This window comes from Diabrotica virgifera, chromosome 6 (assembly GCF_917563875.1).
Source record: "Diabrotica virgifera virgifera chromosome 6, PGI_DIABVI_V3a".
Taxonomy (NCBI): domain Eukaryota; kingdom Metazoa; phylum Arthropoda; class Insecta; order Coleoptera; family Chrysomelidae; genus Diabrotica; species Diabrotica virgifera.
The window spans coordinates 124,447,979-124,467,717 of NC_065448.1; the positions used below are offsets into that span (position 1 = coordinate 124,447,979).

Genomic DNA, 19,739 nt, shown 5'->3' on the forward strand with positions numbered 1-19,739 from the left:
TGACTTATATTTGACAGTTGACAGTTATATTGTACCTACTTGTTAGTTTTAGTTCTAATAAATTTTGTTGGTTAGTTACATAAAATAAATTAAGTAAAAATGAAAAAATGACTTGTTATTTGAGGAAGGTGGAAAAACCATATGTATAACATGGGAGTAAAGTGCCTTTTCCTCCCTTGAATGATTACTGCCCTAGCACTTTCCTCCCTTGTTATACAAATAGCTATTACATACCTAAACAAATTTTCCATCACCACTAAAAAGTGAATAGCCTTTTTTGAACGTTACAAATACTTAAAAACCCCTTAGAAAAGTACCTTGTGTTTTGGCATTTTCGTGGTAGATCTTTAAGAAAAATGTTTCCTTTTGTACGTAGGTAACATCGTTTCAAGTATTATCACTCACAACAAAAGCACCCAACTGACATATTACAGATGTCTAGAAGTAGCTACATCTGAACCGATGGACTTACGACCCTTCTAAAGAAAACGGTGCTGTGCATACTGCTACAGACAACTATGAGAAGCTCATGAAACTCTATTTGTAATGCTGGTACTTATAACCTTTCTTAGGATGACAAGCATGGACCTTTGAATAGTTCTACGTCAATAATTCAATTTTGAAAAAAAATTGCACTTTGGCCCTTTCTAATTCCCACTCTTCAAAACAAAATAGAATTTATATGCTATTGATTATGTTCAAAATAAGAGAGCTAAAAGGAACGGGATTTTATTGTCTCATATAGTCAATGGACCTCTAAATTTGAAAAAACTGCGGAGTGCTACCGTTTAGATGGGTTTTTGATAAAGGGGTGAATTAGTCCCTAGGCACAGAGTGAATTAGGGTGAGTTCTATGCACTTTATATGCACAGGTTAAATTTGCTATTTAAATATCACATTTTAAGGTCAAAAATATTTTTTTACAAAAATATATTCAAAAGAAAAGCAAGAAGAAAATACGAAAGAAAGCAATTTTGGTGTTTGCCCTATAACCTTTTTCCACAGGGATATAGGTATAGGCATGTCTTCAGTGAAAAATAACTTTCATTCTTTCTTTTTAAAATGAAGTTTAATAAAAGTCTCTGGAATTTGTAGTTTCCGAAATAGGTTTTTCAAAGTTCGCGACTCACAGCATTTTTGGGTCATTTCCCCATTATTTCGCAAACATTGTTCAGAAACTTTTTTCTACGCATTTATAGGTATATGTAATGGTACATTTAGTAGAAAGAGAAGTGAATTACCTTTAAAATGGTAAATTGTATAAGACTATAGGGCTCTTTTTAAGCCAGTTATTCTTTTTCAAAGTTTTATTCTTTTAATAATTTTTGATATTTTTAATGATTATTTTTAAGTTCTTCATTATGCCTTTTTGCTTGTACATTTAAGTATATATATTGTGGAATAAAAAAATATATTTTCTTTACTTTAAAATGGTGTATTGCAAAAAATTCTAGCACTATTATTTTTAAACAAGATATCCGTAGGATATCCAAGGGTGTCCTAAATTTGAGAAAAATTTTAATTTTTTTTTATTTTTTTCAGTTAGAAGAATATAATTTAATATTATAGCATAATTTTTAAATCCAAATAACTTTTCTTAATAACACTTTTCGATATTGTGAAATATAAAGGTACTTTACCCTTGAGCGAATTTCATATTTTTTAACATACCTCGTACACTATTGATATAATTTTATATCTGATGATTGCATCTTAGGTTTTAGACTACGCAGAGCATTTTATAAAGAATAATTTTGTTCGCAAATTTAATAATAAAAAAGTTTTCTATATGCTTCCAACTTAGTGGGGCCTATTTCATGTGTATATGTCACATTTTGAAAAATCATTTCTTGTTTAAAAATAGTCCTATAATTTTTTGCAATACAACATTTTAAAATAAAAAAATAAGCTTTCTTTTTTATTGTACAATGTATATACCTAAATATACAATAAAAAAAGTTATAATAAGAAATTTCAAAGTAGCATAAAATATATCAAAAATCATTCTTCTTCTTCTTCTTTCTCGAAACTCCTTACGCTCGTTAGGGGCGTCGGAGGTTTTATTCATCTTCTATCCATCTCTTCCATTTCTTGCGGTCCTTTGCTAACTCTTTCATTTGTTGATGTGTTTTTCCTTTTTCCTGTCCAATTTCTAAAATCTGATCGATCCATCTCTTCCTTGGCCTCCCTTTCCTTCTTTTACCATATCTTTTCGATTCCATCACCTGCTTTGGTAGTCTTCCCTGGTCCATTCTGTTAATGTGTCCATACCATTTTAATTTTCTTTTTTGTATCTTGGTTATTATCGATTCCTGTTTCAGTCTTTGTCTAATATCTTCATTTCTTATTCTGTCCAATTTCGTTTTTCCTGCTATTTTTCTTAGCTGCTTCATCTCCACTGCGTTTATTGTACTGTCTATTTTTGCATTGGTTACCCATGTCTCACTTGCATATATTAAAGTTGGCACAGAGATTGCGTTGTATACCTTCAGTTTTATTTCTTTATCTATTTCTTCCTTTCCAAATATTGTTTTATTTAGTGCATAGTAGATCTTATTTGCTTTTTTCGCTCTGTATGAGATTTCTTGATCTATCTTTCCATCCTCTGATATTATTACTCCAAGGTATTCAAACGTCGAGACTGTTTCTATTATTTCGTTTTTGCACCTAAATATCGTTTGGTTTATTTCTTCCCTTTTCTTTTGGGTTACTATCATGGTCTTCGTTTTCTTTACATTTACCTCCATTTTCAAATTTTCTATTTCCTCCACCCATATATTGATTAATTTTTGCATTTTCTCTTTATTGTCTGCTATTATTACTAAGTCATCTGCATATAGTAATCCCTCCATTCTCACTGGTACTAAATTCCTGTACCCTATTATTGACTGTAATTGCCTTGACCTTCTTTTAGCGCTCTTCATTACTCTATCCATTACTAATATAAAGAAAACTGGGCTGAGACTGTCCCCCTGTTTTATTCCTCTCCTTAGGTTTATTTTTGGCGATCTGTTTCCATTTATTTGTACTTTAGCAAGTACGTTTCTATACGTACTTTTTACCACGCTTACTATCTTTTGCGGGATTTGCAGATCTTCCATTACTGACCATATTACTTGTCTATTTATAGAATCAAAAGCAGCTTTAATATCTATAAACGTAATATGTAAGTCTTCTCCTATTTCGTTTTTCCTTTCAATTATATTTCTCAGTATGTATATATTATCTGTTGTTCCTCTTTCCTTCCTAAATGTCGCTTGTTCTTCTTCTAGTTTTCCTTCCAGTTCTTTCCTGAGCTTCCTTTCTATTATCCCAGTGTAGACTTTATATGCCACTGATGATAAGCATATAGCCCTAGGGTTATCACATTCCACTTCATCTCCTTTCTTGTATATTGGTATCAATAAATTTTCTTCCCAGTCTTCCGGTATCTTTTCTGTTCTCCATGCTTCCCTCATTATTTCCAGCAGCCAAAGCTTGCCTCGTTCTCCCACGTACTTCATCATCTCCGGATCTATGTCATCGGCACCTCCCGCTTTTCCAATCTTTATTCTTACCAATCCTTCTTCAATATCTTTGATATGAATTTCGTCTACTCGATTGTCTATATCCACTTCTCTTGCTTGCTGTCCTCTCTCCTCATCTTGTTGGTTACTTGCCTCGAATTTTTCTTTATAGTGCTTATTCCATATGGTTAATATGTCTTGTATGTTTGTTTTCAATTCATTTCGCTCATTTCTAATTCCTCTTATTTGTTTCCTTTTTGGTCCTTTCATGCTTCTTATTTTATTCCAAAACTGTTTATTGTTATTCCCAAAACCCTCGTTCAATTCTTCACCGAATTCCTTCCAGCTCTTCTTCGCATCTTTTACTAGTTCTTTCACTATATTTCTCTGTCTTCTGTATTCGTCTGTCTTGCTCTTCATTTGTGTTTATGTATCGCTTCCACATTTCTTTCTCCCTTTTTACAGCTTGTTTTATCTCCTTATTCCACCATCCAGTTCTTTTATTATTCTTACCATTCTTTCTTATTCCACATACTTGTTTCGCAGTGTTCCATAACGTGTCTCTCAATTTTTTCCATCTCTCTTCCATATTCCATATTTCCTCATTGTTTTCATATTGTTCCAGTATTTTATCTGTCTCTCTTTGGTATAACTTCCTCATTTCCATATTTTTCATCTTATATATTGCTATTCTTGTATATTGAGGACTCTCTATTATTTCCATTAGTTTCATGTTTATCTCTGCTGTCACTAGTCTGTGTTGGGTACCGAGTTCGGCTTCGTTCTCTGTTTTTATATTCTGTATCGTTAGTTCTGCGTCTCGAGGATATACTATGTAGTCAATTATGCTTCTCGCATTTCTTTCTTCTGCTACGTTTGTATATTTTTCGTTTCTCGGTTGATACCAGAAAGAATTACCTATTAACAAGTCATTTATTTGGCAGAAACTTATCATTCTTCTACCACTTCTATTTATCGTCTCTTCTCCATACCTTCCCAAGCAGCCTAATGCCATATTTTCATCATTTCCTATTCGTGCATTCCAGTCTCCTAGTAAAATGATGTTTTTGCTTTCCTCTTGTATCTCATCAATAAGTTTCTGTATCTCATCATAGAATAGTTCTATTTTTTCCTGCTCTGTTCCTTCTACCGGTGCATATACCTGTATTATGTGCCATTCTTCTTCTTCTAACTCTATTTTTATGTATATGGTTCTTGATGATACTGGTTTGAATTTGGTTATTCTTCTATTAATTTCTTTCGTTACAACTATTCCCACGCCTTCTTTTGCCCTTTGTCCTATCTGAACTCCAGAATAGTATAGTATGTGCTGCCCTCCAATATCGACAAATCCATTTCCTACTTTTTTCGTCTCGCTTACTCCTATCAACTGCAGCTCAAATCTTTCCATTTCCTCTGTTAATTCACGTTCCTTTCCTGTTATTGAGGTTATATTCCATGTACCTATTCTCGTTTGACATTTGTTTTCATTTTTCTGTTCTTCCTTGTTATTAGTTTTCCTCGTTGTTTGCTCTTTCATATTACTGGATGTTCCATGTCCTCTCCTGGTCGTCATCAAAGTCTCTCCGTTCCAATTCGCTTATCAGTTTTTTGGATGGATTGTTCCTGGGTATTTGTTGCTTATCTCAGGTATTAGTTTATCCGCATCATTGTCCCGCCATATCCATTCTTCGTTATCTATTATCATTTTTTGAAACCTTACTTTGACTTTCTTCCCCTTGCTTCTTTCTTCTTTTGCCTTTATTCTTATTTGTCCTTGTATATCCCTCTCCTTCTTGCTCATGTCCTCGTTAATATATATTTTCCTTGTCTGTACCCTCTTAGTTTGATTTTATTCTTCATGACATTATATTTTTCAGACTCGTTGCTTAGCTTGATCAAACAGGTTTTACTGCCTAACTTTTTAGCATGTGCTACTGTTACTTGCACTCCTAGCTCGTTATCTAGGAAAGTTTTCATTTCCTCTTTTAGAATGCTGTGTTCATCCGTCTTGACATTTAGGCCTTGGATTACGATGTTATTTCTCCTTTCTTTGTTTTCTAATTTGTCTAATCTATTATTTATCATGTTTATATGATTTTTCAGTATCTTGTTTTCTTCTTTAATTAATTCATTCTCTTTAACTATTTCCTTCATCTCATTAAAATACTGCTTATTGACCTCCTTTATATCTTTTATTTCTTGATGCACAGCTTGTAGCATCTCCAACAACGCCTCCATTTGTTTCTCCATTTTTATTTGAATGGAATCAGGTTAGGCATTCACAGCGTCTCGAGTGCAGTTCATCAAAAATCATTAAAAGTATAAAACTTTGAACAACCCTATCTTGCTTAAACATAGTTTTACAGACTTCTACAATAGACCATTTTAACCCGGCACCTGCCACGTGGCCTTGCAAGGCGTCAACTGCCACGTGGGTGCTCATAGCACCCATTAAAAATTTTCTGTGATCTACTTGTTTAAAAAACAAAATAATGTGTTCAGTAACACAAGAATATAAAAAACATGTTTTATTAACTTATTAGCCACTAATATGTTATAAAAGTTAAAAAATAAAATGAAAAAGGTGTTATAAGCAAATTAGCAAGTACCAAGCCGTAATAAATGAAGTGAAGTAAAATATCTAAAAAAAAATAAGATTTAGTGAGTATAGTGTATATTAATAATTTAAATCAGTTATCAAGTTCAATAAAACATGTAAATTTGACCTGTTTATCAAAAATACAAAAAAAATCAAACTTAAAGTGCCAGATGATGACACCCCATCTCGACTTTAGAGCTCAGAATGACACTAAATAACCACTTCAAACGCTAACACATCTATGCTATACGCTGTGAGCTCGTACGTAGAGGGGATATTTAAAAATTCGCGAGCGCCAGTAGTGACAAGTCTGTAAACGTTTACTGGAAATTTGACATAAATGTCAAAGTGATTAATTGAAAATTAAAATTAAAAACATTAATTATAAAAAATATTAGTTGGTTAAAGCTGTGGTACCTATATATTTTTACCTTAAATATACTTACGTTTTAAATACTGAATTTAAGTTTTTTTAATGTTCCGTAATATGTAATTATAAATTAATCTATTAATCTTAGCGCCATCTACACGATAATTGTGAAAGTATCCGAAATAAGAAATTAATATTTCATCAATACAACGTGAAAATGATTAGCAAAATCTTAAAAAAATCGATTACAATTTAATCACTTTTTTGCGTTGTAAATATTAAGCGATAACAATTAAATAATACATTTAAAAATTACCGGTGAAAGTTGCATTAGTAATTCGCTAGGAGCGACACTAGCGAAGCTCAGAGCGTATATAATATTATGGAAAGCTACTATGACGCACAGCACGGTTACCAAACTTAAAATACCAAATATTTGATAAAAATGTGTTATGGCGTGCTAGTAGCACCCCACGTGGCAGGTGCCGTGTTAAAGATAATTGACTTTTATTTATACTACATGTAACATTGCATATACCTATAACTACGTAGAAACAAGTTACAGAACAATGTTTGAGAAGTAACAAGGAAAATGGGCCAAAATCGCTGTGAGTGGCGAACTTTGAAAAATCATAATTTGGAAACTGTAAATCATAGAAACTTCTGCCAAACGTCATTTTAAAGAGCAAGGATTGCAGTTTTTTCTGTGAAGCAATACCTATACCTATATTTCCGTGGACAAAAGTTATGGGGCAAAAAACAAAATAACTATGTTTCGTGTTTTTTTCTTGCTTTTCTTTTGAATATATTTTTGTAAAAAAATATTTTTGACTTTAAAATATGATGTTTCGATAGTAAATTTACCCTGGAACAACTTTTCTGTGGACGTGTTTGTACCAAAAGTACATAGAACTCACCCTAATTCGCCCTGTGCCTAGGGACTAACTCACCCCTTTCTCAAAAACGCACCCATTTAAATGGTAGCACTCCTCGGTTTTTTCATATTTAGAGGTCCATTGACTATATAAAAGAATAAAACCCCGTTAACGTTGTAGTTCCTTTCTAAAATACATAATCAATAACCTATTATGAAATAGAGAATAACAACATAACAGATAAAGCACGACCGTCGAATAACTAAAAACGGGTTTACAAAATACATTTGGTCTGCAAGATATTTAAATTTTAACAGCAACGCGCCCATATCACACCACACAAAAGAAGTGTTGTATTTAGTTTAAGGGACATAGCAATCAAATTATCTAGTCTACAAGATAATTGAGACAATCTGAAAAAAGGCAAAAATATTTTAGGAAAATGCAATTCCTCGCTTCAATTTTACAAACCGCGTATTAGAAACAGGCGAGGCAATAAAGCACTAAAGCTAGCAATTTTTCGTACCAAGATTAATCGCTCTTTTGCATTAGATTCGGGAATGCGTCGGGAAATTTTGTGAAGAAAATTCATGGTCGTAAAATGAAAATTACATTTTGTGCATAAGGAAAATGCATTTCCAAAGACCATAGAAAATGAAAATTTTGCAACTCGGAATATATCGACAAGTATGAGTTAGTAGTTGTTACTCGGGGTGTTTTATAGGTCGCTGAACACGAATATGATAAAAAGCAATGGTCCTCGAGCTACCTGGTGCCCAGGGTGGACCTCGAATCCTGGAGTGTCATATTAATTTCATTCTAAATCAGTCGACAGTCTTTACTCGGAGATTGTTGAGGATGCTGAATGCGAATATATTTATTAACGACGATGGTTCCGGAGCTACCCGTTCGGGGGTTTTTGGGGTTGTTGAACACGAATATTACGACGGCGATAGTTTTCAAGATATCTAGTGGCCAGAGTGGACCTCGACTCCTAAAATTGTTAATTTTTTATTTAAGGTTTTTAGAGAGTGTGATATCAAATAAGATTTAAAATATAAATTCAATACAACAAATTTTTTTATTAAGTAAAAAAAGATAATTAAAAATAATCATATAATTCAAATTTATGTCTTCCTCATAGCCATTAAATCGTTGTTTCTACATCCACATGAGCTGTCGCAGTTTTTTTGTAACTGCAAAAATTAAACTCATAACACTTGGTGGATTAGGAGGCTATGTCATCTTCACTAGATGATAGTAGTTTTCTTTGAGCTCCCATCTATGTTACATGCAAAACTACTTTTCCGTGCAAGCAAGTCTGAACTTGTAAATGGACTCTTTTTAGATGCTGTATGAACGCATCTACCGTTGGCAGAATTTTACCAATCGAGACCTCTTTATTTTTGGAAAGAACCATGAGATACATCCTATACCAATACGTTTCAAGCAACTGAATATTTGATGGTTTATATTCATCCGGAATATTAGGCTTCCTGAAATTGAGTGAAACACCTAAGAATATATACTCTCCTAGAAGTAGCTTTTATATGGAACAGATGGTCACGTTTATTTGTCACTTCAAAACAGGCTTGTTGACGAGCTCCGTAGTCGTTGTCAAGTCTATGCACCTACTCAGTGGGAACACAAAATCTTATGCTAAAACGTTACAGGGCAGTACCCTTCTACTCATGTCTATATTATTTTTAGGCGCCATACATGGCTAAAAGTAATTGAGAGCCATGCTCTCAAATTGTAACTGTAAGCAACTGTAAGCGAAGAAACTTCATTCAATACCACTCTCTAACCGGCTTTATTTTATACTGATTGACAAAAAAGGTAAACACCTACAATAGGTATGCTTATTGAAATTCATTATTTGTTTATATATCGACTTATTTTGCCATGAACAACAAATAATAAAATTTTCAGTTTTATTTGCTAAGTTTTTGTTTTGGCTGCTGAATCTTTTGGTGAGAAAGAAGCAATCAGTTTTCGTCAATTTTGCGGGGTCAACTTTAGTTTAAATATTGTGTAGCTCACTAAGAATCCTTTTTTGACTTCTAGTGCTTAAAATGATATCTATTATATCGGATACCGAATGCCGAATTATAGCCAGTCTATAAATAACAGGGACCAACAGATCCTTACACAGTATACTGTAGTGTGCAAGACCACTGTGAGCATCAGGTATCTCAAAGACTATCTTCATTATCATATTCGTATACAGCGACCTCAAAAACTCGCCAAGTAATCTCTTTAGTTTGTTTTAGAATAAAATTAACATGAAACCCCAGGAGATGAGTTTCGCCTTGGGCAACATCCAACATCATATTCGTGTTTAGGTAGATACTTGAAACACTTGAAAAGCTTACGAATAGAAAAGCTGCAATTAAGGATAGAATACCAAACGAATTACTGAAATATTGTGGAGCAGCAATAACAGAACAATTAACGATATTAATTAACAAAATCATAAAACACAATAAAATACCGGAAGAATGGAGAACGGACGAACTAATTCTACTATTCAAAAAAGGAGATAAAAAGCAGCCAGAAAACTACAGAGGTATCAACTTGTTAAATACTACCCTAAAACTTACAACTAAGATTTTACAAGACCTAATGAATCAAAGGATAAGAACAACAGAGTTTTCGTACTGGAAGATCGTGTACAGACGCAATATTCGTCATAAAGCAAATTACTAAGAAATCACTAGAGTATGATAGAGCAGCATTTCTATGTCTGATTTACCCGAAGAAAGCATTTGACAGAGTAAGACTCAAAGATGAGGGCCGGCGTAGCTAAGCGGTAGTGTGCTTGGCTCGCGTGCCGGTGGTCCGGAGTTCAAATCCTACCGCCAGCAAGAACAACTAGACATTTTTAAAAATGTTTATAGGCCTCAGGTCGACTCAGCCTGAATAAAATGAGTACCTTGGGTAAAACCAGGGGTAATAATAGGCAATTGAAGCGTAGCACTGGCCCTGTTACCTTCCTTGTATACCGTAGGCCCTAGATATAGCAGACTACCCTGCTATACTCCCAAAGCCACGTGAGCGGCATAAAACGGGAGACTATTATTATTAAGACTCAAAGATATAATCCATCTTCTGTATAATAGAGAAGTCCCCCTAGGTATCATAAAAACTATTGAAAACATCTACCAAAGCAACAAAATGGAAGACAGAATAGATGGTCAACTTACAGAACCTATAGATATAGGCAGCGGAATAAGACAGGGAGACTCATTGAGTCCTGTGCTCTTCAATTTAATCATGGATGAAATCATCAAAAACGTCAACAAAGGAAGAGGATATAGAATGGGAAACAAAGAAGTAAAAATACTCTGCTACACAGACAACGCAATATTGATAGTCCCATATGAAGATAGTCTGCAAAGATTAGTCCACAGATTTAACATAAGAGCAAAAGAATTCAATATGACAATTTCATCTGTAATCAGTAAAGAACCAATCATATGTAAAATAGAAATTGATGGTATCAGTATTCAACAAGTAATAAAAGTAAAATACCTTGGACATGTACTTATTACAACCGGACAACTCGAAGTATAACTTGCCTGAAATTACTTTGAATTGAAAAAGTTATTTAACCTCGCGCAAAAAAATTTAAGATATTAATTACAGTTGTTATTTTGGTTTACTTATGCTGTGTCGTCGTTACCATATCCGTGTTTAGCGACCTCAAGAACCTCAAATGACTGTTGACTTATTTAGAATACCATTAACATAAACCTCCAGGAAACTAGGTCCACCCGGATACCAGGTAGTTCGAGGATCGTCGTTATCATTTTTGAGACGCAAATTTTTCATTTTCGATGCACTTTGGAAATGTATTTTCCTTATGCACAAAATGCAATTTTTATTTTACCACCATTAGTTTTGTTTACAAACTTTGCTGGCACTTTTCCGAATCGAATGCAAAAAGTTGCAGAGCAATAATTGATCTTGCTGCGGAAAATTGGTAGGTTTAGTGCTTCATTGTCTCGGCTAAAAAAGAAGCTTTGAAATTAAAAATCATTCTACTAATAATCCTTGAATCAGTCACTAACGGAACATCTCTCAAAAAACAACAAATATCATTGCCATAGATGAATGGGTTTTATACATGTCAAAAATGTTACGTATCTAAATATAAGTGAATGTTACACATAAATCACCAAAACATTCCAATAAATATTTTTGTTGTCAAGTATTGTAAGATAATCAATTAGGTACATATAGTTCAATATTTAAACATATTTTAACTTAAAGATACATTTTTTTTATTATATAATAATAAAATGTTTCTATTAATTATTATGCAAAGGTAATATACTCCCCTAACCCGGTGGCGCCCAAAATCCCGACAGCCAAAATCCCGACGGAAAAAACACCGACACGCCAGAATCCCGAGAGACCAAAATCTCGACAGGCAACAATCCTCGCATAAATAAAAATTCCGACCACTACATTTTGAATATTTATTATTTCCTTTTCAAATGCAATACCAAATCATATTATAGTGTATTGAAATTGAAAAATTATTAGGTACATACTTACTAATAAGTACGGGTACTAATTATTATTTATTTTAAAAGAAAAAATATTTAAACACTTCATTTTATAATATAAAAGCTATACTTACTGAAATGGAGGGTTGTAAGTGACATGCTAATATCTATTATATGAAAGTAAACTTAAATTCAGGATTTGATTATACATATATTATTGGACTATATATTGGCAAAAAAATAATCTAATTCATATATCCATGTTAGAAATTTTATTTAAAAAATTAGTTCATATTAAATGGTAAATACTTTTGTTTAGTAATTATATGTTAAAAAGAACTTATCAAACTTGTCGGGATTCTGGCCTGTCGGGATTTTGGCCGTCGGGATTGTGGCTGTCGCAATTTTGGCTGTCGGGATTTTGGGATAGACCCACTATAACCAGTTATACAGCAGATGCTTATTTTCCCAAAGCATATCTTATGTGCATAGATATGTGTGTACCTGTGTGTGTGTGTGTGTGTGTGTGTGTGTGTGTGTGTGTGTGTGTGTGTGTGTGTGTGTGTGTGTGTGTGTGTGTGTGTGTGTGTGTGTGTGTGTGTGTGTGTGTTGGTGTGTGTGTTTTTTATATAGAGGTAGGAAATACATTTAAATATCATCAGGACTAGGGACTTGCATAGCAAATGTGCTGATTGCATCCTAAGTTGCCTTCGATGAAAGCATTCCTCCTACTAAGGTCTCTGGTCAGATGTTCTGGTTGATAATTGTTTCCAGAGTATTGCGTAGCAAGTTGAAACGAGGACACACGAAGAACACGTACTCCGCGTCTTCATTTACCCCGAGACAGGACGGGCACTCTGGAGAATTGTCATGTTTAAATCGATAAAGATATGCTCGAAAGCATCCATGTGCTGAAATCATCTGCGTCAGATAGTAGTTGACCTCGTCATGTTTGCAGTTCAGCCAAGCATTCATCAGTGGTATAAGACAATGTGTCCATTTGCCCATTGTTGCGGAATCCCAATGTATTTGCAATCGATTAATGCTATTTTGTCGTTTTCTTCTTCCAAGTTCATCTCTCTCATCTGTAACTCTCTTTGTCCATAAATGGTCTTCCTTCCTTCAGCTAAAACTCTAATGGGTAGCATCCCTGCAAATTGTGTGTGTATGTGTCTGTGTCTGTGTGTTTATGTAAGTGTGTATGTTTGTATATGTGTGATTCTGTGATAGAATAAATACTATATTTCGTACAATTTAAAGCAAATAAGATAAACTTTAATGTTACATCAAAGTATTTTTAAAAAATGTACTTACAGATGGACTAGCTGACTTTTAAGTTCCACATCGTCTGGACCGATAAACTCTTCATTGTGATTCCTGTACCCTCTACTTAATTGTTTTTCATGTTCTCTTAGCACCGGTGTACAAACTTTTATTAATATTGTACTTAACGAATTTAAAATAGCAATAACATATAACATAATATAAATTCTGCTACCAGGCGTTAGTCTTTGCGTGATTTCTACTAGAACCCATGCCGTAAAGGTTTGTATAAAAGCGGCCAAAATATTTCCAGCGTTATTAATTAAATGTGGGTAATAAGTATGTACAACTTCGAAAGGAAAATATCCTTTATCAAATCCTAAATTAGCAGCGTACAATACTATGGACAATGTAGGAATCCATGCCATATTAAAGTTAATCTGAACAGATTTTAAGGTAATATACGAGGCTAGAATTACTATAGATATACTGAACACAATGTGGCTTATCCATTTATGTAAGAAAAAACTTCTAAAATTGTTTCTATTTAAAAAACATATAACCATAATTACAATGATAAACGTAGTACAAATTGCTGCATTGTATGAATGTTGTATATCACAACTTACCAAAATGTCTTCTAAAAACATTAAGAAAACTATGATTCCGCTGAATTGTTGTCCAATCATGGCTAATGCAACGGACAGGCACGATCTCTTATTTAATGTAAGTGACCAAGTAGTTTGTCTTTTATTATTAATCTTAGATCTCAATACAGCATTAATTATCATATCAAGTTCACTTTCAACAAATTTTGTATTTCGTAATTTTTCTAAAGCTATTTTAGCCTCACAGTTTTTGTTATTCCAAGCAAGAAAATATGGCGATTCTATCGTAAATAGAGATATTACCATTTGAAGAAGCGCAAGAGCTGCTCCTAATATGGCCAATGCAACTACTGATATGAATGAGCTTAGCATATATGCCAATAAAACTCCAAATAATATTCCATAATATATCAATCTACCGCTGTTTCTTAAATTTTGTGGTTCAATATCGTGAATATACTTAGGACTTGATATTAATGTTACTGACATACATATCCCTGCTAATACACGAGAAGCATGTATTGCACTTGTTGCAGCTTCTATAGCTACGGGCATCCAAGAAATTACTAACAATATCCCAGATATAAACATTAGTTTTTTCGTGCTTAATTTGTAGCTTACAATACAAAGCAGTACACCGATGCAAGATCCTAACAAGTAGAACGTCCTATACATATTTTGACTATCATTATTATCACAAAAGATGTCTGTGTTGGTGCTGATATTGTTTATCGGTGTGTTGCAAAGTGGAATAACAGCACCAGGTGAAAGCCCTAGATGTATACCATTGGAAACAGCGCCAACGATCCCTAAAAATTAATAGAGGTTTAATTTTTTGATAAATTTTAATAAACAAATTTTAGAATAAAAAAAACAGTAAATCGTTTATAAAAGGTATATCTAAAATCCCTAAGAAGGGCTACATCACAATCAGAACTAGTTTTCCAGTCATCATCAGTGCTTACCTAAAATGAATATAACCTGATAAAATAATGCAAAGATTGAAATTTTGACTAGGGTTAAAAAGCTGTCGGTTAGCCGACAGCTTTTTAACCCTAGTCCAAATTTCAATCTTTGCATTATTTTATCAGGTTATATTCATTTTAGGTAAGCACTGATGATGACTGGTAAACCAGTCGAAAACTAGTTCTGATTGTGATGTAGCCCTTCTTAGGGATTTTAAATATACCTTTTATAAAGGATTTAATGTTTTTTGTATTACATGGTATACAGCCAACTACAGGAAAACTTTTTCCTTGTGGAATTTTTAAATTTTAGAATCTTTGAGTTTGTTTTTGAAGTATATTTTTTCCTTTTGAAAAGTTCTGTAACTTGTTATGCTAAATAAGTTGCGCTGGACTATTCTACGTATATTCATTGCCAAATAACTTGCATATTCAAAGCATACAACAAATTTGCTACAAGAAACAAAGTTATAGAGAAATTAATGAAATAGTCTGATTTTGCTTTTAACAAGTAATTAGAAAGAGAAACAATAACAACAATGTAGTCTTAGTACTTTCTCGTGTAGAAGTCGATTCTATTCCTCCTGTGCATCATTTATTATTAATTCTGTAATTGAGTTTGGAGATAGAGTTCTTGCTCTTACATGTAGTTTTAGGATGGCCAATGGATTTTCTATGGGATTTGCGTCAGGAGTCATTGGTGGCCCCTCTAGAGCCTCAATTCCAAGATACTCAAGATATTGTATTATTTTTTCATTAGCATTATCATGCATTAGCTCAAAGATATAATACCCAATGATGCCGGCATAAGGAAAAACATGTTCTTTGAGAATTTTGCATATGTAATGCCTACCAGTTAACATTCATTCGAATATTGATCCCAATAGACTCCGTACAACTCTCCTAATGCCACCTCATAGCATAATGGAACAGCCACCAAAGCTAACATTGTTTACAAGATTACATTATGCGAAACGTTCCCCAGACCTTCCGTATACTCGACCACCTCCACATGAATTCCATAATTATTGTACCCTCGAATTCATCTGCGAAAAGAGCTCTTACCCATTGATGTTCGTTCAAGTTAACATGGGCTCTACCAAATTGCAGCCGTTGGGTTTTGTGCCGTGGGAAAAGCCGTGGATCTCTAGGAAGCCCTTTTAGATTTAAGCTAACCTCTTTAACCCTTATCCGGGAAAGGTGGGTCCAACGGGCCCGAGACGCCAATTCTTTTATCATAAACTGATAAAAAAATTTATTGAATTTTATGCATCACTGAATTTGTTTAAAAGTATGTTTCCTTCAACATAGTCATGAGCTATTCAAAATATTCATTATAATTTTTGAAATTATTGCGTCGAAAGAATTTTGTCACGTAAAGGGGCAACACGGACCCGTCAGACCCTATTTTGTATTTATACCTAAAGTCTAAATCTTTGTTACAGAAGTTAATCTGGCAGTCAGGTAATGCTTTTGTGAATTATCTAAACGACTTTTATGATTACGGAAATCTAATAATAAAGTCTAAACGTGTGACAAACAATGTAAACATCTCTTTGATGTGAACTAGTATGGTATAGTTAGACCCAAACCCAGACATCCAAAGTGAAAGTCATCCTCTAACACCAAATTGTTCTATATGGTCCACATAATGTTCAGGAAAAAGTCACACCATTTTGAGCGTCGGGTTTGGGGGGGAGAGGGGGAGAGATCTGCAAATTCGTAGTTTTTTACGTTTTTCTCAATATTTCTAAAACTAAGCGGTTTAGCATGAACAACCCTCTACACAAAATTGTTCTACATTAAATTTGAAATAAAAAAGACCCTATGCATAACCCTTCTAAAATGAACGGTTCCAAAGTTACGGAGTATAATCGGTCCAAAAAAAAGGCCTAACCCAGACATCCAAAGTAAAAGTTTTCCTTCAATACCAAATTGTTCTATATGGTCCACATATTGTTCAGTAAAAAGTTACATCATTTTGAATGTCCGGTTTGGGGGGGAGATGGGGGAGAAGTCGGTGAATTAGTAGTTTTTTACGTTTTTCTTCAATATTTCTAAAACTGTGCTTTAGCGTAAGAAATGTTCTATAGAAAAATGTTCTACATAAAATTTAAAACAAAAAAGGTTCTATACATAATTGTTATAAAATCAACGGTTCCAGAGTTACGGAGGGTGAAAAGTGGAAGTTTTCGATACTTTTTATATTTACCGATTTCTCCCCCTCTCCCCCCCAAACCCGACGCTCAAAATGGTGTGACTTTTTTCTGAACATTATGTGGACCATATAGAACAATTTGGTGTTGGAGGATAACTTTCACTTTGGATGTCTGGGTTTTTGGTATAGTTATATCATAAATATTGTCCAAAAAATATAAAAATTATCGAAAACCTCGACTTTTCACCCTCTGTAACTCTGGAACCGTTGATTTTATAACAATTATGTATACAACATTTTTGTTTTAAATTGCATGTAAAATATTTTTGTATATAACGTTGTTTAAGCTAAAGCATAGTTTTAGAAATATTGACGAAAAACGTAAAAAAACTATTAATTTACCGGCTTCTCTCCCATATCCCTCCCAAACGGGACGCTCAAAATGGTGTAACTTTTTACTGAACAATTTATGGACCATATAGAACATTTTGGTGTTGGAGGAAAACTTTTACTTTGGATGTTTGGGTTATGCCATCTTTTGGATCAACTATACTATACTAAACATCAAAGAGATGCTTACAATATGTGTTATATCTACTCTAAATGAATTTTGAGAACTGATAACCATCAGAACAGATTTCAGAGTGTGTAGTTTTTGAAACTCTGGATTGAATTAACTGGAAGAGTCAACCACAACTGACAGGACGTATGCGATGCTGCGACATAATAAAAAGCAAAGGGCACAAAGTAATGTTAGCCCCTGGTCAAAGTGTAGATGATCCTGTTGATTCCTTTTGTTTGTTTGTGGTCGAAAAAATTGTGAACAAAATAGTGAAGTGTACAAATAAAGAAGCCGAAAAAGTCCTGGGCATAGAGAACTGGAAATATTGCGATTCTAGAGAGCTATACGCCTTTATTGGACTAGGTACTACTAACTTCAGGTAGATCGCACTCTCAAGGTAGACCGCATACAATAGTAGCATCTTTTTTTAATCTAGACAATTTAAATTTAACTTTAATAAAAAATCAAAAAAGAATATTAAAAATATTCTGTAAATATGAATAGTACATTCAAGAACAGTTATGGACCCAACGGACCCGAGTTGCCCGGTTACGTAAGTAAAATGTGTTGCCCTGATAAGGGTTAAGTCTTCTCGTCACTGTTTTGACACTTACATTAACTTGTGTTGTGATCAGTAGTTTATTTTTATATAAGACAAAAATATACATCCAAAAGAGGTCCGAAAATGGATAAACTGACTAATTCTAAGCAACTTTTGTTCTCTAGCGTTTTTTGAGTTATTGAGTTAATACTTTTAATACTAATACTTTTTGAGTGATTGAGAATGAATATGTTCATTTTTTTAACAAAAACCACGCTTTTAGACGGTTCTGTGCAAATAACTAAAAAAATAAGTATTTTGTCGAAAAAAGATTCTTAGCAAAAATATAGCTTATAAAAAAGTTAAAAAGTTCTCCTAACCCCGTAGAAGCAGATATTTGTAGCTAATGAAAAATAGGTTCATATTCGTCAAATTCCAAATGGAATAGTTCAACGTGAAATAACCAAAACCTTTTTGGGGAAAACTCATTACATACTTATGAAACAGTAACAATTAATTTCATTTGAGATGGTAATTAGAGGGTAATTTTGTCGATTTTTTTTACCAAAAAAAGGAACCAACTTTATTTTAAGCGTAACTTGCTTACTTTTGATGCTAGAAATAAAAATAAAGCTTTGTTTTAACTTTAAGAAAGTAGTAATGAGTTTCCCCAAAAGTGCTTCATTTTTTGGTCATTTTACGTTGAAATATTCGATTTCGAATTTGAAGAATATGAACCTATTTTGCATAAGCTACAACTCTGCTTCTACTGGGTATAGAGAACTCATACATACCTACACCATTTTTTTTTCACTTTTTTATATGGTATATTTTTACTAAGATTAAGATTGTTTGTTTCGATAAAATTCTCATTTTTTTAATTATTTGCGAAAACCCTCTAAAATCGTGATTTTTTTGTTGAAAAATAAAAAACTCGCAAATAACTCGCAAAAGTATTAGCTTAGTGAAATCACACATCGGCACATCACTTTTTTTGACATGTTTGACATGTACGCCAAATTTCATGTCAATCTAAGCAGTTCTTTAAACTTTGTAGCAAAAAACGTGAGTAAATGGAGTAAAAGTCTCCCTTTATCTCTTTTTTAAAGTTAAAATTAAATAAAAAATAAAATTAAAGCCACAACCTTAATCTGGAGATAAAAATAAGGCTCCTACGATGTTATATCTTCTCAATATTGTATTACGGAGTTGAATCCTGGACACTCACTGAAGCAATGGAGAAAAAACTTGAAGCTTTAGAGATGTGGCTATACAGGCGAATCCTAAGGATATCATGGACGGACAAGATAACCAACGAGACCGTATTACGAAGAGTGGGCAAAGAAAGAGAGGTGATGTATACTATTAATTAAAAGGAGAAAGTTAGAATATTTTAGACACATAATGAGAAACGGCACTAAATACAGATTACTGAAGGTAATCCTTCAAGGTAAAGTATTTGGAAAGCGAGGAATTGGGAGAAGAAGAATATCATGGTTAAAGAACCTGAGGAAATGGTTCTCCACAACAACAACTAATCTATTTAAAGCATCAGTTAATAAAATAAAATAATTATAGCCAGAATGATCGCCAATATTCGAAACGAACAGGCACTATAAGAAGAAGATGTACATGCCTTACTTGTCCATGGGCTATGAATAAAAATACATCCCGTCTGATCCTTATACCTACGTATTAGTACTCTACAATATTATTAGAAAACGATTGTAAACATGAAAGTCCATAAGTACAGTTGAGTCCGCGAGTCTTTACCC

General features: G+C 33.4%; 1 protein-coding gene across 4 annotated transcripts in view; it reads right to left on the bottom strand.

Moving 5' to 3' along the window:
- LOC114332338 (uncharacterized) overlaps window positions 1-19,739 on the bottom strand; it is a 132,094-nt gene that overhangs the window by 40,039 nt on the left and 72,316 nt on the right. For all 4 annotated transcript variants that reach the window (XM_050652833.1, XM_050652834.1, XM_028282123.2 and 1 more), the window contains exon 3: window positions 13,182-14,547. In XM_050652833.1, coding sequence (XP_050508790.1) covers window positions 13,182-14,547 — 1,366 coding nt within the window. The remainder of the gene's footprint in view (window positions 1-13,181; window positions 14,548-19,739) is intronic.